This window comes from Apodemus sylvaticus, chromosome 1 (assembly GCF_947179515.1).
Source record: "Apodemus sylvaticus chromosome 1, mApoSyl1.1, whole genome shotgun sequence".
NCBI classification, from domain to species: Eukaryota; Metazoa; Chordata; class Mammalia; order Rodentia; family Muridae; genus Apodemus; species Apodemus sylvaticus.
This window is the reverse complement of record NC_067472.1, coordinates 104,112,666-104,129,075: the sequence shown is the minus strand read 5'-3', so window position 1 is coordinate 104,129,075 and position 16,410 is coordinate 104,112,666. Positions and strand designations below refer to the sequence as shown.

The following is a 16,410-nucleotide window of genomic DNA, read 5'->3' as shown; positions in this document are numbered from 1 at the left end:
AATACACATGGTCTGGTCCCTCAGCAGTTCTCCTAGCCAAGTAAGAAATGGATCTCAGCAAGGAGTCCCACTACAGAATGGTAAGGTAGCTAGCTATATGGAGAATGCAAGCAGCAGGAAAAAGGTACTGATGGTCTTTTTCTGAGAGCAGACTGTGTCTTAGATTTGTCATTGGGTGAATGACTTTGAATTGGTTCTTAAGGGTGAGTTGGGTATTGCTACATTGGCTGAGAACCCTCCTCCTAAAAGATAGGAGACACGTCATGTCTATACTACTTGCCCAGAACCTACCCAGCCTGAAGAGGGAAGAATGGTCTTTGTTCTTCATTGGCCAGCCATGCATAGAAGCCTTTCTCTGTCTTTTCTGCCAGTGTGGCTCCTGGAGGACTTCTGCTTAAAGCAGGTATATCGCAAACTTGCACCCATTGTTGAGGTTTGTGTTTGTGGGTGAGGCTTGCTGTGCAGCTGACCCAGGAGTACTTGGTGTCAAAATTTCCTTGGCTTACCTGTTGTTGCTGTTCTCTGAAGCCCTCAGAATGGTGTCTTTAGAGTCATAATGAAATCCTGGAAAAACACAGGAGATAACTGCCAGGCAGCCATGGTTCATCTAAGTCCATCACTGATTGACTAATCTTGACAAGTGGCATAAAGTCCTAGATTTCAGACTTCTCTGTACTACAAGGATAACAGTACCCTTGTTACAGGACTGTTAGAGTGACTAGCAACAACCATATATATCTAGAAGTCAGTGGCATTTCATGAAGTTTCTCCATGTAGCTAGGTTGGACTCGGTATAAGTCAGGGCACCTGATTAGAAGGTAGTGAGCAATTTACCAAAGGGCATTAGCAGGCTTGGTTTCTGCCCATCAAGGCTTTGGAAGATTCTTGCCATGGGTGGCTGGATTTTATGGGCTGGAGGTCTCTGTAATTGTATGATTTCTATGGCTCTGAATGCTCATCTCCACATAGAACAAAGGAAGCTCAAAGGAAGAGAGATTTGAGCTGGGCTTCAGGGGTAAGAGGAACGGGGAAGCAAATATATCCAAAGGCAGGGACACAGATGGGACAGATATGACAGGTGGGATTATAGCCACCTCTGCCAGCTATTTCCCTGTCTTGGCCACATTCCCTTCATAGCCTCAGCACACCAGCTCATTGCAGGAGACTTCCACTTGTGGCTGGGCAGTGGGTGGTGGGCTCCGATCCTCAGGTGGAGGAGACATTAAATTAGTGGTAACAGTAAACAAGTCGCCCAGCTGTGGATGCCTCAGGCTGCTTATAAGTAATGATTATAAACATCCAGTGTCTGGTGCTGTCAGAAATGCATGTGAGCATTCCGAGAGCCTCTCATGTACAATTAAAACAATAAAACACAGTAGAAACATGACCAGAACAAGCTATAAGTCAGGTTCTCTTCTCAGCTCCGAGTGGCAGCTGAATAAAGATGAGTCCTGAAGAACTGGGTTGGCAAAGGGCTCTTCTGGGGTAAAGGTTTGTCAGACTGTACCTGCCAGAGCTAAGCCCTCCTACCCATGCACCCCTTTCCACAGGGGCATCAGGTCCTGGCCTGCTCCAGCTGACCTCCCCATCTCTTGCCTTCAGATGGGAGACAAGACTGTGCAAGCTGGCGAATCACAAACCAGTGGACAAGTGCCCTGGAGTTCAGGAGGTGGCTAGGAGTCCCGGTTGGCGGTAATGGAACTGCTCTCTATACTATAATAGTTCTTCCTACCCCTAGGCCATGCCAGGGGTGGTATTACCAAGGTCTATTCCAAATAAGCTAACCACTCAGTGTATAAGTTAAGCACCGTGTACCCAAATCTTCCCTGGCATAATAGAGAATGCATGACCCCAGAGAATCCAGACTAATAGGAATTCAGAGGCTCCCAGGAAAGGGGTTTGGGTCTTATCCCCCAAGACCCAATCCTGCATGTGTGCCAGCCCCCTTGCCCAGCCTCTGGTGGGTTTGTAGACCATTCAGTAGCTTTTACACATGGAGCAGTTCCCTAGACTTCTCAGAAGTGCTCTCTCCCAGTTTGTAAAATAAAAGTGATTAAGAGAGCTAGAAGATATATTTATCCCTCCCCTATGTCTGGAATGTAGGAGGAATTCTATTAATGAAAACCTCTCTTTGGGCCTCATCATGATCATTAGTCTCATTATGTCTGTAGGAAACTACAGGGTCTTTGAGTATCCTCAGAGAGCCAAATATTAATTTGAGTCTAAGAAATGGGTTGCCCACTACTTAATGATGTGACCTCGGGCAATTCATTCTGTTTATATGCTGGTTTTCTCATCTATAGAGAATATTTCCCACACCACAGATTTGTTATAAGAATCACTTGATTGCTGGTATGGTGTTGCACACCTATTATTCCAGCCCTCAGGAGGCTGAGGCAGGAAGAGTGAAAGCTTAAGGCTAGCCTGGGCTATATTATGAGCCCCTTTGCTCCCAACCCCTGGGGGAGGGGTATACTAATGAAAGCACTTGAGAAAATACAAGATATCATGCAAGCATAATATGCTAAGAACAGCAGCTGATAATAATAAAGATTAGGACCAAGACCATTAGACAAGGGTCCTCTCATAAGTACAGATCACGTCAGAGCTCAATTAAAGAACGTTGGCCTGCAGTAGTCAAGGAAAAAGCATTAGTCTTGATTCTCACTGTCTAGGAAGATAGATTTGAAACAGCTTCCAGAGGACAGATAGGTGAGTGTGGATAGGTATAAGTGCAGCAGGGATATGCCATGTCCAAACCACTCAGGTGGGAAATGTGGAAGTGCTGTTTCAGGGATGGAGAGATGACTCATCAGTTAAGAGCACTGACTGGTCCTGAGTTCAGTTCCCAGCAACCACGTGGTGGCTCACAACCATCTGTATTGGGATCTGATGCCCTCTTCTGATGTGTCTGAAGACAGCTACTGTGTACTCATAAATAAATAATTTAAAAAAAAAAAAAAAAGAAAGAAAGAAAGAAGTCCCTTTTCGGGCTGGTGAATGAACATGTTAGGGTATACTATCCACACAGCAAATCTTCTCTCAGTAAGCGGTGAGCCATAGCAGCACGGCATGAGCAGACTGGGGTAGATCCAGACTCTAGGATTTCATTATCAGAGCACAGACACTGCCAGGCAGTGGTGGCGCATGCCTTTAATCTCAGCACTTGGGAGGCAGAGGCTGGCAGATTCTGAGTTCGAGGCCAGCCTGGTCTACAGAGTGAGTTCCAGGCCAGCCAGGACTACATAGAGAAACCCTGTCTCTAAGGGAAATACACACACACACACACACACACACACACACACACATCTCCAAAGTCCTTGAGAGGGTGCTGCAGGAACTGACCACCTCAAGGGTAGAGAAGAGGAGAGTACTTCTCTAATGAGGCCACACTGTGTGAACAGCTAAGGCAGCAGTGACATTTATTGATCTGGTGTTCATCATTGCTAAAGCAAACCAAGGCAAAAACACTGATGTCCACAGACTTGAGATGGAGGGCATTTGCTGCTCCTTCAGAGAACTGGAGTTCCATTCCCAGCACTCATATCAGGTAGATCTGGAAACTCTAGTTTTAGGGAACACACACACACACACACAGAGAGAGAGAGAGAGACTCTTTTTTTTTTTTAAGTAGTGATGTCCAGTGCCAACAGAACTGTTTGTTTGCCTGTGTAGAGCTCAGAGACCGTACCAGGCTGCATGTGCCTCTCACTGAGTGCCAAGACCTCAGGCTTCTCCAGAGGCTTGGGAAGCCAGCAGGCTAAGAGCTCTTAAGCAAGTTGTTTTATTAATGCCTGACTCTTCTTCATCCTAGTCCAGGTCCACTCAAGAGTCTCATCGCCCGCCCCTCCAGGGCCAGTAGTTCTGTGTGCCATTTCTCAACTGCCATCGATCAGCAGGGGGGACAGAGGTCTGTCACTCGGGCATTTTGGTCAGCTTCAAGATGATATGTATTACTTAGGTTAATTGTTTCCATACTTTTAGCCCTCCAAACTTACATATATAATATATATATATATATATCTTTCTCTCATAGGAAAAAGAGAGAGAGAGTAGTTGGCATGTTTTATTAAAAAGAATAAATTTGATGCATTTATAAAAATAAGGAAATGATAGGGTGCAGAGAGCTAGTCTTGTGATTTTTAACTGATTTACATATTTTGTGTATAAATATTTTTTCATCAAAAGTTCCAAATCAGGGTTGGGTCCCACACACCACACAAAATATATTAGAGACATTTATATGGATAGCAGGAAGGGAGACAGAGGGTTGAAATTTTCCAGGCACCCAGTGATTGATGGGGGCTGAGGCTCCCCCTGACGCTTTATTGAGTTTCCGATGATTATCTCTCGCTGAGACATTTTTTACAGATGACGGTCGAGCTGTCACAATGGACCATGGGGGAAAAAAACCAACAATAATAACACTTTAATCTTTTTACTGCACTGCTCCCTAGTATCCCAGATTCATCTTCCCTGACGCACGCAGTTCATTATTCTGCCCCTCCCTGGATGGGAAATAAAGGAAAATAAATATATATGTAGACACGCTTACCCACATGCATACACACAACACAGAGTATATAAAAGAGACCACCTCAGAACCAGAGAGGGGCAGAATTTATTGTTCTTTTTGCAAGTGTTGAGGTTTATTAGTAGAGATGCTTGGTTGGCTTGGAATTGGCTATTAATTACAGCATTTTGTATTTGTTTTTTATTGCGAGTTTTTAACATCTTGAAGAAAAGGCAGAAGAGAGGCAAGCAGGTGCAGAGACAGGGATCACTGAGGGACCAAGTTGGACCAGCCAGGTTGCGTAGCTGCTGAGAAGCGGGCTTCTCGGCTTCTTGCTCTTGCCCCAGCTTGTCTCCGAGGATACGGGGGAGCTGCAGGGGTCCACCCTGGTTAAGATGGGAGACAGTGAGCAGTGGGCAGTTACAGAACCAAGCCAAGCCAAGGAGTCCAGAGGTCACTGAGCATCAGGAAAGGCAAGACATGAGAGAAACTGAAGCACTGCTGAGGTTTGATACAGACCTTAGACTCTGCAGAGTTTGCCCCTGTTTAGTTGTGACTTGGGTCTGAGAAGCCTCTCCTGGTTCTTTAGGAAGGGAACCCTGGGCCCAAGAGGATGGCACCCACAGTCAAGAAGCAGACTGTGGTTCCGTGCCAGCCTCTGCTCACCCCTTCCTGTCCTCTCTGCTCGCCCCTTCCTGTCCGTGGGGTTAGAAGAGAGGAGCCGTGCTTCCTGTCAGAAGACTGCTGGCCCGGTCTTCACACCTTTGCTGAGCCTGCATGTGCCAGCTTTTTTGTCACAGTTGGGGAGAGGGTGTGGGCAAGAAAGACCCTGTTGTTAAGGAGAAAGTCTTGAGTCCATTAACTAACTGAGAGCATGGTACCTGTGACACCATTTTTAAGTAGAGACTGGACCTGAAGCCAGCCTCAGCCACCATGGGTTCATACATTCTGCAAAGAATAAAGCTAATAAACAATATCCTTACTTCAAGAACCTTGAAGAAGAACAAGTGTCTTCTTGGAAAGACAACCTTGACATCTCACTTTTAAAGTGAGCATTTATTGAGCACTTGCCACATTCAAAAATGTATACATAAAACAGTCTAAGTCCATGCAGGAGAAAATGTTAACTAATGTAAGATGAACTAGGCGTGACCGGAATGCATAGAGGAAGGGAGATCCTGACCTCTAGCTGCTTGAGTCATAAAGTGTGAGTCTACTGCAAGTAAATAAGAGGCCAAAAGGAAGTCATAATCACACAGAAAAAGAGACAAGTGTCTGCGCTGAACAAACACCCACTGACTGATGGTGCCACTTTAAACCATCTGCCTGAGCTGAGACTCTGTTTCTTCACGTATTAAATGGCAGCCTAGTGCACTCTTGTGAGGAAAATAGTTGATCAAGTGCCTGGCCTGATCTCAGAGTTCAGTATGCTGGCTGTGGTGCCACACACCTTTAATCCCAACACTCTGGGAGGCAGAGGCAGGTTGCTGTCAGTGAGTTGGAGAACTGGGGAGGGGGGGGGAACACCTCAGTAAATACAAACGACTATTTTCTTACCACAATACTTGTGACCCTCCATTGAACATGAAAGGAGCTTCTGTCATTTTCCATTATTAGTGTTAGGGATGGTTCCAACCAAGCAGGATGACATCAGATAATGTCACTCAGATAATGTCAGACTATATGCACTTCTTCTTACAGATATGTTTGCTTTGTTTTTTATATAGGAACTCAGACTGGCCTTGAACTTGTTTGTTATGTGTCCTAGGCTGGCCTTGAACTCTTCAAGACTCTTCTTTCTTCAAAGTGTTGGGATTATTGGCATGTGCCACTAACCCAGATAACCACTAAACTAGTTTTAGTTTTACTAGTTTATTTTACTACTATAATTTTAAGTATATCATTTTATTTAATTCACATATGGTAAAATTTACCATGTAAAATATACAACTTACTGATTTATACTATATTCAGGAGTTATACAATTATCACCCCAACCCATTTTTAGGACATTTTCATCACATCATAGAAAACCTCATATACATTACCAGTTATCCCTCATTTATCCTCAAGTCCCCGGCAACTAATAATCTACCTCGTCTCTGTAGATTGACTAAAATGGCTATTCTCTGTACATGAAACCATATGCCATATGCTCATCTGTTACTGAGTTCTTTTACTTAGCATCATGTTCCATACACATTGTTGCAAATATCATTACTTCATTCCTTTTTATAGCTGAATAATATTCTATTGTAAAATGTTTATCAGTTTATGGATGTTATGTTGTTTCTACCTTTGACTTTTATGACTGCATTGCTATAAGTATTTTTGTACTTTTTAAATGATTGATTTATTTATTGGAGCTAGGGTCTCATGTTGTAGGCGTGGCAGGCCTCGAACTTACTATGTAGACCAGACTGACCTTGAACTCAGATATAGACCTGCCTCTCTGCCTGAGTGCTCTGTACCACCTGGGGTACATAATGACACCCTCAATCTCTGTCATATTTAATTGTTTTGTATTATAGTAAAATTTTAGGCTTAAAATTAATTGTAAGTATTGGTACTTCAGTACCATATCACTAACTATTCGGTATTCCTCATTTTACTGTCTGTCACACACGTTTTACAGAACTTAGTATGTGACAGAGCTAAGATGACAGACTAACTGTGCTGTGGCCCTGGCCCTGTTGCAGACCCCATAGCATAACCGAACTTACTCACACTCACAGTGAAGTGGGGCTGAAGTGAGCAGACTGGTGCACCCCTCCCACTGTGGGCAGAGGGCGTGGGACCTCCCCAAAGACAGGAAAAGCTTCTCTGGAAGGAGAGCCTGCCACCCCGTGCTGGAGACAAGTGGGAAGATGTCTTTGTTGAGGAGATGGTTCACTGGATAAAGGCCAGCCAGCCTAAATCCTGGGCCTCGGGAGACCACCTTGGTGGCCCGCTGTCGAGACAGGCTTGGATGCGTCCCTCGCAGGAGCTTACTTACTCCCAGGCAGGAGGCTGGCCCCTCATTGTCCTTTTCTCTCCCCCCCCCCCTTCTTCCTCTGTCCGTCTTTTATGGCTTGAGAAGGATATGTAATCTCCGGATTGGGCCTTTTTAGCACTTAGCAGTGAGGCTGTGCCTTAGGTACTTCCCTATTATTATGAGGAAATACCATAACCAAGGCAAAAAGCCTATCTTTTCATTGGAACTTGGTTACAATTCCGGGGCTTGAATTCATAGCAAGAAGCATGAGAGCAGACAGACAGGCTTGGCACTGGAGCAGGAGCTGAGAGTCACAGGTTACTATAAGTTGGAGGTAGAGAGAAAGAGACTGGGCCAGGTGTGGGCTTTTGAAACCTCAAAGTCCAAGCCCAGTGACACACCTCTCCAAAAAGGCCTCACCTCCTAGTCCTTCCCAAAATTGTTCTACCATCTTCATTTTGTCTAAAGGTTTGAAGCTTCAAACCAGGCCAGCTTGTTAGGATGCTTGGGACCTAGCTTTCAAATATGAGCTGTGTTGGTGGTATAGTGGTGAGCATAACTGCCTTCCAAATATGACCCTGTGAGGACCACAGGCTGCTAACGCTGGGCACTGCAGAGAAAGTTTCATGCCAAGTATGGCATAGACACCAGATGTCCCTCTTCTGAACAGAGTTCCCCAATGAAATGGGAGCATAAACTTATAGCTCACAGCCCAGTTCTGAAATGAAAATCCTCGTGGACTCTGGAGAGCACCAGCAGTGTAGGACTCTAACCAGACACTGCCGGTTCTATGCTACAGGGAACATGTGGTTGTTACCTTATACCTGCCATGCCCTTTGTGAGGCAGGGCCTTTGTGAGAGACTAAGTAAAACAGATAATGGCTGACACTGAGACAGTGTGTGTATAAGGTGCTATATTACCACACCAGTTCACCAAGAGGTTCCTGTTCTTTCCATTACAGACAGAGAAGTTTGGCACAAAGAGATCAAGCAGGCGGTGTGAACCTGAACAGTATATTAGGATTCAAACACAAGCGGTCCGGCTGCAGCACTTGCTCAGCTGCTAGCCACTCTGCTGCCTTTGCTAAATGTTTGTTTGTAGATGTTATTATTGTTTTCCACAAACAGAAATATTTGGACTTTGTGTGAGATGTTGAATATCTCAATCCAAAATGCTTGGTACCAAAAGGATCTTGGATGTAGGTGTTTGTTTGGAATTTGGAATATTTGTGTATAGGTTTTATAGGTTGAACATCTCTAATCCAAAAATATGAACTCTAAATGCTCCAAAATCAGGAACTTTTTTTTGAGATGAGGTCTTCCTATATAGCTCAGGATAGCTTCACATTTGTTATCCTCCTGCCTCTGCTCCTGTCACCAGTCCCAACCAAAATCGGAAAGGTGTCGGCATTGAAAAAGATTTGGGGAAAAAGAAGTTTTAAATTTTTTAGTATTTTAGACTCTTGGTATTCATAAAAGAGGCGCTCAGTTTATGTCTACTTGCTGATCTTGGCAAGCACTTGTCAACCGTTTGGGACCAGGCTGTGCTGAGCTCTGGTGAAGAAAGCAGTGACCCTGCCTGGGAGGAAAGTCCAGCACAGATGCATTGGGCTACGGTGGGATATCTTTGAGAAAGGGGGAGATGGTAGAGGAGCCCTCAGGAGCAATCCCTACCTCAAATGCAGGAAGGACAAAGTGACTCTTCGTTAGAGGCCTGGAAAGGCACTAGCCAGCCAGGTGACAGGTAAGGGATGGGCTGGTACAACGGGGCTTTGAGAAAGAGGTGAGATCTCAGTGAGCAGGGCACGTCATGACTAGTGCTTGTCACTGGGTTGTGGTGCTGGTCTTCTGCTGACATTTACCTGAAGCAGCCCCTCTCTGTTCCTTGTAATCAACTGCTCTTTGTGGTAAGCACCCTGTATGCATAGCCTTGTCGGTGCACTTGTCAGAACACAGTATTGGTTTGATTCTCGAATCAGACAGTTAATTCTTAAAGTTTGAAATGGCCTATTCATTCATTATTACATCCACCACTGTGGGCTGGTGCTCATTACACTTGTTTGTTGAATGAGTGATAGGCTTCCTTTGTAAAATGGATTACACCCTTCTTGCTTTCTTGAGCCAACTATCACTTTTCCAGTTTATCATTACATCCAGCAGTTTAATGTCCTGTGTGGCAGTTCAGAGATGCCCTTAGGGCCTTTTGAGGTGCTGTGCTTGGAATCCTTTCAGCTTCTCATTGCCCTGTTCTTTTCCCTCCCTGCCTGGCTAGTGTTTGATTGTGATCAATTTGCCTGACTCTGAATTGCCCTCCCCAGCCTTATTTCCTTCTCCTAATCTGCAGTGGGCTAGAAACCTGATTCTCAGTATGAGGGAATAGAACAGAGTGAGTGACTATCATGACTGTGACTAAGAGTTGGTCACTCTGAGTTCTTAAAGGGCTTGTACAAGAGAAGTATAGATACCGCTACATGTACCCTGAGGCTATGCTAGTCTAGATAAGCCCCCTCATATGTGCCTAGAGGCCAGGCTAATCTAGATTATCCCTCAGGTGTGCCCCAAAGCAAGGCTAATCCAGGTACCCCCTCCAGTGTTCCTAGGCTAATATACATAATACCCCTCGTGTCCAGAAGCTAGGCTATCTAGATACTCCCCCCCCCTTAGATGTACCAAGGGGCCCATCTAATTTTTGCTGCTCAGAAATTTTCTTACTGTTCTTGATACCCAAGAAAAAGTCACACAACACTCTAGGGCAAGTAGTGTGGTCTGGTTTCCAGCTCTGAGCTCCGCTATCATCATTTTGGCCAGAGGTTTGAAATGCTTGCACCCAGGCAAGCTTGTTAGGGTACTGGCTTTACAGCTCAGGCTGTTAGAAGGGATAGCTATGTTCCACCAAACGAGCACCTTACAGTGTTGTCTGAGAAAGGAAAGAGGGGAATGCAGGGGACGAAGGCTGGTACCACATCATCTCCACTCTGCCTCTTTCTCTGTGCTTGATTCGTTCATTGGCACAAAGAGCAAGAACTCGCTGGTGCTGAGGTGAGTCTGACTACTAGGCTCCAGCAGTCCTTCTACTTCAGCCTCCTACACTTCTTACACAACCACTTAACTAGTCAAGTGAACTGAGCTTTTGTATTCTCTTCTTCAAAAATGGGACTAGATTATGACTACTGAACGGCCTTCTGGCTTTTAGAACTTTATTTATATAGTGTCTTTAGTATTATAGGAGGGGGCATGCTATCGGTTCATTTTGAAAGCACTCAGAAAGAATGGCTTAGGAATTACCTGCCTTGTGCTTCTATCTAGGCAGGGTCCTACCTTGCCTTGTCCGCATTCTTTTGTGCCTCAAGAGGCTGAAGGAGCCTGCCCTTTACACGTTTAGTGCCAGGGTGCGGGAGAGTAAGGTTTGTCTATCTTTACTTTTCAAAAAATGTTTTTAAGAGTGAAAAAATTCAGATGACATTGGGCAATGGTGGTGCATGCCTTTAGTCCAGCACTTGGGGAGAGAGGCAGGCAGAGCAAGCTCTAGGACAGCCGGAGCCAACAAAAAACCCTGTCTCAGAACAAGAGTCAGATTGCAGGAGCTGGAAAGTTCAGGGGTCAAACTCTTGTCTGTCATGCGCAAAGCTGTGTTCAACAACAGGTTCAATACTCAGTGCCACCAAAAAAGTAAATGACAGAGACAGTAAATTCCAACTCTGTAGGGAACACACACAGGCACTGCGTGCTGTCTCTGAAGAGCCAGACTGAAGTGTTCAGTGTGTCTTCTCTGGCTGCTGAGACATTGGCTCCTTTTTCTCCTTTGTACTCTTCTGTAGTTTCAAATTTTTGTTTGATTTTGTAAATCAGATTTTAAGGTTTAAGTCACCTACCAAACTGTAAACAGCAGAGGTTTGTATCTTCTGCACAGAAGCCTCTGCCCCCCCCCCACACACACACCCACCCACACACCCACACCCTCTTCTGGTCCACTTCCCACCTCCGCCTTCTCATCTAGACACCTCATCCTTTGAGTTGCCTGATGTTCCGTGAACCTTTTCTTCTTGCTCCAGCTGAGCTCACCTGTACCCTTATCCTAATGCACCCAACATAGACTTTATCTGCATACTCTAAACATCTGCGTATTATCTCCCTCTTGTCAGATTATATCCAAGGCCACACTGATTCACTTCATGTCAATCAATGCTCATGAAGCAAACCAGACTGTTTTACCTCCTCTTGCCCTGCCCAGATGGCCAGGCACACAGTGTAGGTATTACTTAATATTTAGAATTATATAGATAAAATGTTGAAGAGCTGGCCAGTTGAAGCAAAAGGACCACTGTGAGCTTGAGACCAGTCTGAAGTATATAAAGAAAAACCTGACCTCAAAAACATTAAAAGAAAAAAAATCAAAAGACAGTAGATGAGACTGGACACAGTGGCTCACACCTGGAATCCCAGACATGGGAGGCAGGAGCAAGATGATCCCTGCAAGTTAAAGACCAGCCATAGCTGTCCTTTTGTTCTAAAAGACCAAAGAAGACCAACATAGTGGCACTGGCCTTGAATGCCAATACTAAGGAGACAGAGACAGTTGGATCTGTGAGTTCAAGGCCAGCCTGGTTTACTTGGTGAGACTCTGTTTTGGGTGGGGGCAGGGAGGCCAAAAAGAGCTAAATGTTATGAACTCACTTTGGTCCCAACACTAAGAGGTATAGGGAGGCTGATCTCTGCTTGTTCTGAGCCAGCCTGCTCTTCATAGGAAGGCCTAAAGTAAAGGGAGATGGGTAAGGAACATGGGGGGTTGGGGAGGAGCTACCCTGAGCATGTGCAGACAGGTGTGTTATTAATGGAGGGTTGGATTTTTTTGTTCCTCAGTCCTAGTCACTCGAGAGGATGACTTCAACAACCGACTAAACCACCGAGCTAGCTTCAAAGGCTGCACAGCCCTGCACTATGCTGTCCTGGCCGATGACTACAGCATCGTCAAGGAACTGCTGGACGGAGGTGAGAGCTGTGGTGGGGCTGGCAGGAGAGCACGCAACTCTTCTGGTACACTGTCACTCTCCTTCCTGAGCTAAAAGAGTGATCTGTTTCCTAAGAATAAGTGTCAATGTGTGCTTTGTCCTCTGGTGGTTAGTATATGTGCTTGACCCTGGGGGTGGGGTAGGGGGGTACAGTCTGCAATAAGCCGTGAAGTCTTTTTTTAAACATTTTTAAAAATTATTCAGTAAAGTAGATATGTGCACCTGAGTGAGCGCAGGTGTCCTTGAAGGTGGGAGGCACTGGGTCTTTCTAGAGCTACAGTTACAGAAGCAATATGATTGTTGGGAACTGAAGTTGAGTCTTCTGTCAGAACAGGAAGTACCCTTAATTACTTAGCCATTTCTTCAGCCCCAGTGTGAGAATTTTCTGGATTGATGGCCCAAAAGTGTTCTCTTTTTCTCCTGTGACCTCTAGAACAGAACCAGGTGAGCAAGGGAAGTCATGTCAAGCCCTACTAACCCTGTTACAGAGTTAGTCTCCTGGTTCTTGGTCCTGCTGCAGTGTCACTTACGCATCCTCATTACTCTGAGCCTTGTGTCCTCTTCACATCTGTACTTGTACTCAGTGGCTGGGACATGAGGAAGTTAAGTTTGAGGACAGCCTGGACTTCAGAGTGGATTCCAGGCTACCCTGAGCTACATAACTGAGACCCTGTCTCCAAAACAAAACACAACAGAACCAACAGTAACTAAGTGGGAGGCTTCTCATCCAACAGGCCCTCGGAGATTGCAAACCACACGGGCTGACTGAGTATGCCTAGTACCCACCTGGTTCTTGGCACATAGTAAATGTTCTAGAAATACTAGCTGAATGATGAATGTCCTCCTTTCTGGAGTGTCAGCGTCATTCCAGAGAAAATATGCACCAGACCAAGCAAGTCTGGCAGACAGTTCACTGCCAGGCACCTTCAGGCAGCCATTTCCTCCTTAGTTCCTCTTATCCCCATCAGCTAAGAGAGTAGAGCCAGCATGTGGGAGACCCAAACTCCTGGGACAGTGGCGGAAGACCACCTGCTGACTGCTGCCTCTTGAAGGCCAGAGACTCATTCTTGGAGCTGGAACCTAGGCTCCTCCTGGATACGGTTCATTCTCCGTGGGGTCTAAAAGAACTAGATGGTTCTTTCCAGGGCCTCTGCATCACTCTAATGAGTGTCTTATCTCTCCAAGATTGGTGGCCATCCCCTTGGGTCCTATCAAGAGCTGAGGCATCCACTTTGCTTCACAATGACTCATGGGAACACCTTTTTAATAAGCCTGTGATGACTGTGTAACTTCTACCAACTGTCTATTTTTGCCACCTATTTTCCAACATCAGCCTGTGAAATTTGTTTTATCCCACAGCCTTTGCCTTCCAGTTATCTTCCAGCATATGTGATGTCCTCGGACTGGGGACACTTCCCAGGAACCCAGTCTTGTTACCTCCTGTCAGCCATAGGCTTACTAGTTTCATAACTGGATCTTGCCTGTACTCTCAAGTACCCCATGGCATGGTGACTGTGCCTGGGTGACTGGTACTTTTAGAATAAGGACTCAGGGCTCCCAGAAGCAGCAGCTTCAAAAATACCCTCAAGCAGACTGCTTCCAACTCTGTCCTTTGGAAAGCTCTCTGGCAAGACATTCAGACCTAAGCATCAGAGCATGTACAGGGCTTGTCTCTGCCATGCCTTAAAATCAATGCCTGCTCATTTTCTGGTTTCATATCCCTGCCTCCTCCAGCCACCACACAGAAAGTCACTCTACAAGAAGCCCTCCACACTCCTCTGCCAGATCGAACACCTTTAAAATGAAGAAGCGAGGGCCTTTTATGAGATTCCCTCCACCCCCAAGCCCCCAGGCCAAGGCTAGCCCTTTGAGCTATTCCAGGGACATGCTTTCCTGTCCGGTGACTTGGAACCGATGCCCTAAGCACCCACCTTTGAGTTTCTCCCACCTGCCTTTTTAGTAGTTATCCATTTATAACCCTGCCCTAGTTTCCCAGCCTCGAGGGCCAAAACCATCAGCCCGCTTGTTTCTCCCTTCTAGACCTGAAAAAGTTGCTGTCACTCAGGGCCTGCAGGCCTGCCAACTTCTGACCCCTCTCCCCTTCTTGACCTCCCTTAGTCTGCTAGTGTATGTGACCAGCCAACCGAGAGGCAGGATCCCGCTCTCTTGTCCTCGGGGCTGTTGTCGGTAACATTTCCAAAGTCTTTGACCTCTACTGACCTTTTCCAAAGGGTCTGCTTTCCTGCCCATCAGCTTTGTCAGAGTGTTCTGGCCACCAGCTTTGCCGTAGCAACACCCAAGGCAGGCCTAGACACAAAAACCGTCTGCTCACAAAGTCCACAGAGGTTTAGGTTCCATGGCCTATGTGAGGGGTAGGGGGAGCAGCCACTCATGCTCTTTGAGTTGTAAAGAGGCTCAGGCAACAGTATCTGGCTGATGGTGTGGATACCCTCCAGCCTGAAGGAGGCAGCATGGAGTAATAGAAAAGAGCGCAGGCGGCTTCAGAATCAGCTACCCAGGGTCGGAGTCCCAGTCTCCCATAAGCTAACCAGGTTGCCTTGGACAGGTTATCCTAACTCTCTCAGTCTTGGTTGTTTATGTATCACATGACACCTTCACAGGAATAAGTGGAGACTAGTAATGGATGTAAAACTCCCTGGCAGACACATGAGAAATGCTTTGTGACAAGTAGTTCCTTATTTTCCAGTTTTTATTGGGGTATATTGATTGCATATAGTAATAGGGTTTTTTGCACTTTGATCACAGTGTCCCTCCCTCTCTCCTGCTGTCCTACCAGATCAGTCTCCAGCACTCCTCTCCTGCTGTTCTCTAGTTGATTCGCACTCCCAGTCTCCCTTCTCCCTTCACCACATGTATAATATATGTACATGATTTATATGCCTATGTGAGGTCTCAGATCCAAACTGAAGGACAACCATGTTTTCCTCATTAGCAGTTATCATTATGACATAGATACAGAAATCACACTCTAATACTGGCAGCCTTAACTCCATTTCTCTTACTCTGTCTCTGCCTTCAATATCCCCATGCTGCCTGGAGTATTTCTTCACTTCTCCCCCACATGTCCTCAGAGACCTCCCTCCCTTGGGAAGCCTTTCCTGTTTGTCCTCCTATGATCGTGTACATTGGTGGCCCAGAGCTTACCACTCACTGCTCAGGGTCATTTTTTTCTATTTCAAGAAACCCCATAACTGTGAGATACAAGCTTTGGAAACAGACTTGGCTTTAAAACATGTCTCTTATATCGTTATGTTAAACTCTTTGATAGCTCTGAGATCCTGTACCTCAAGACATCTTAAGGATCAGGCATACTGTCTCTGACCCTAAGACTTTCATGGTGACAGATATGCAAACAGGCCATGGCAATGGGATGGGGGCTCCCACGGGAAGCTGAACAAGAGACAAGTGGACATGAAAGAGGAAATGCCCTCTTATCACTGATGGGCAGGGAGGTGGGATAAGTTACAGAAAGACTGCTGGGCAAATGGACGCCCCCGCCCCTTTCCAGGAAGACTAATAGGAAGACATTCTCTTGTAGAGGTTTGAATTAACTGTATCAGTCCTGTAGTATACTATAGGCAGTATACCAACCATGTATGTTCATCCTTGATGATGGTATCAGTCCTGTAGTATACTATAGGCAGTATACCGACCATGTATGTTCATCCTTGATGATGGTATCAGTCCTGTAGTATACTATAGGCAGTATACCGACCATGTATGTTCATCCTTGATGATGGTATCAGTCCTGTAGTATACTATAGGCAGTATACCGACCATGTATGTTCATCCTTGATGATGGTATCAGTCCTGTAGTATACTATAGGCAGTATACCGACCATGTATGTTCATCCTTGATGATGGTATCAGTCCTGTAGTATACTATAGGCAGT

At 45.7% G+C, this 16,410-nt stretch overlaps 1 protein-coding gene across 1 annotated transcript in view; it reads left to right on the top strand.

Annotated features, from left to right (window-relative positions):
* Window positions 1-16,410, top strand: part of Clpb (caseinolytic mitochondrial matrix peptidase chaperone subunit B) — a 123,303-nt gene that overhangs the window by 47,523 nt on the left and 59,370 nt on the right. Inside the window, exon 5 of the mRNA XM_052156744.1 lies at window positions 12,348-12,476. Within this exon, the coding sequence (XP_052012704.1) occupies window positions 12,348-12,476 (129 nt within the window). The remainder of the gene's footprint in view (window positions 1-12,347; window positions 12,477-16,410) is intronic.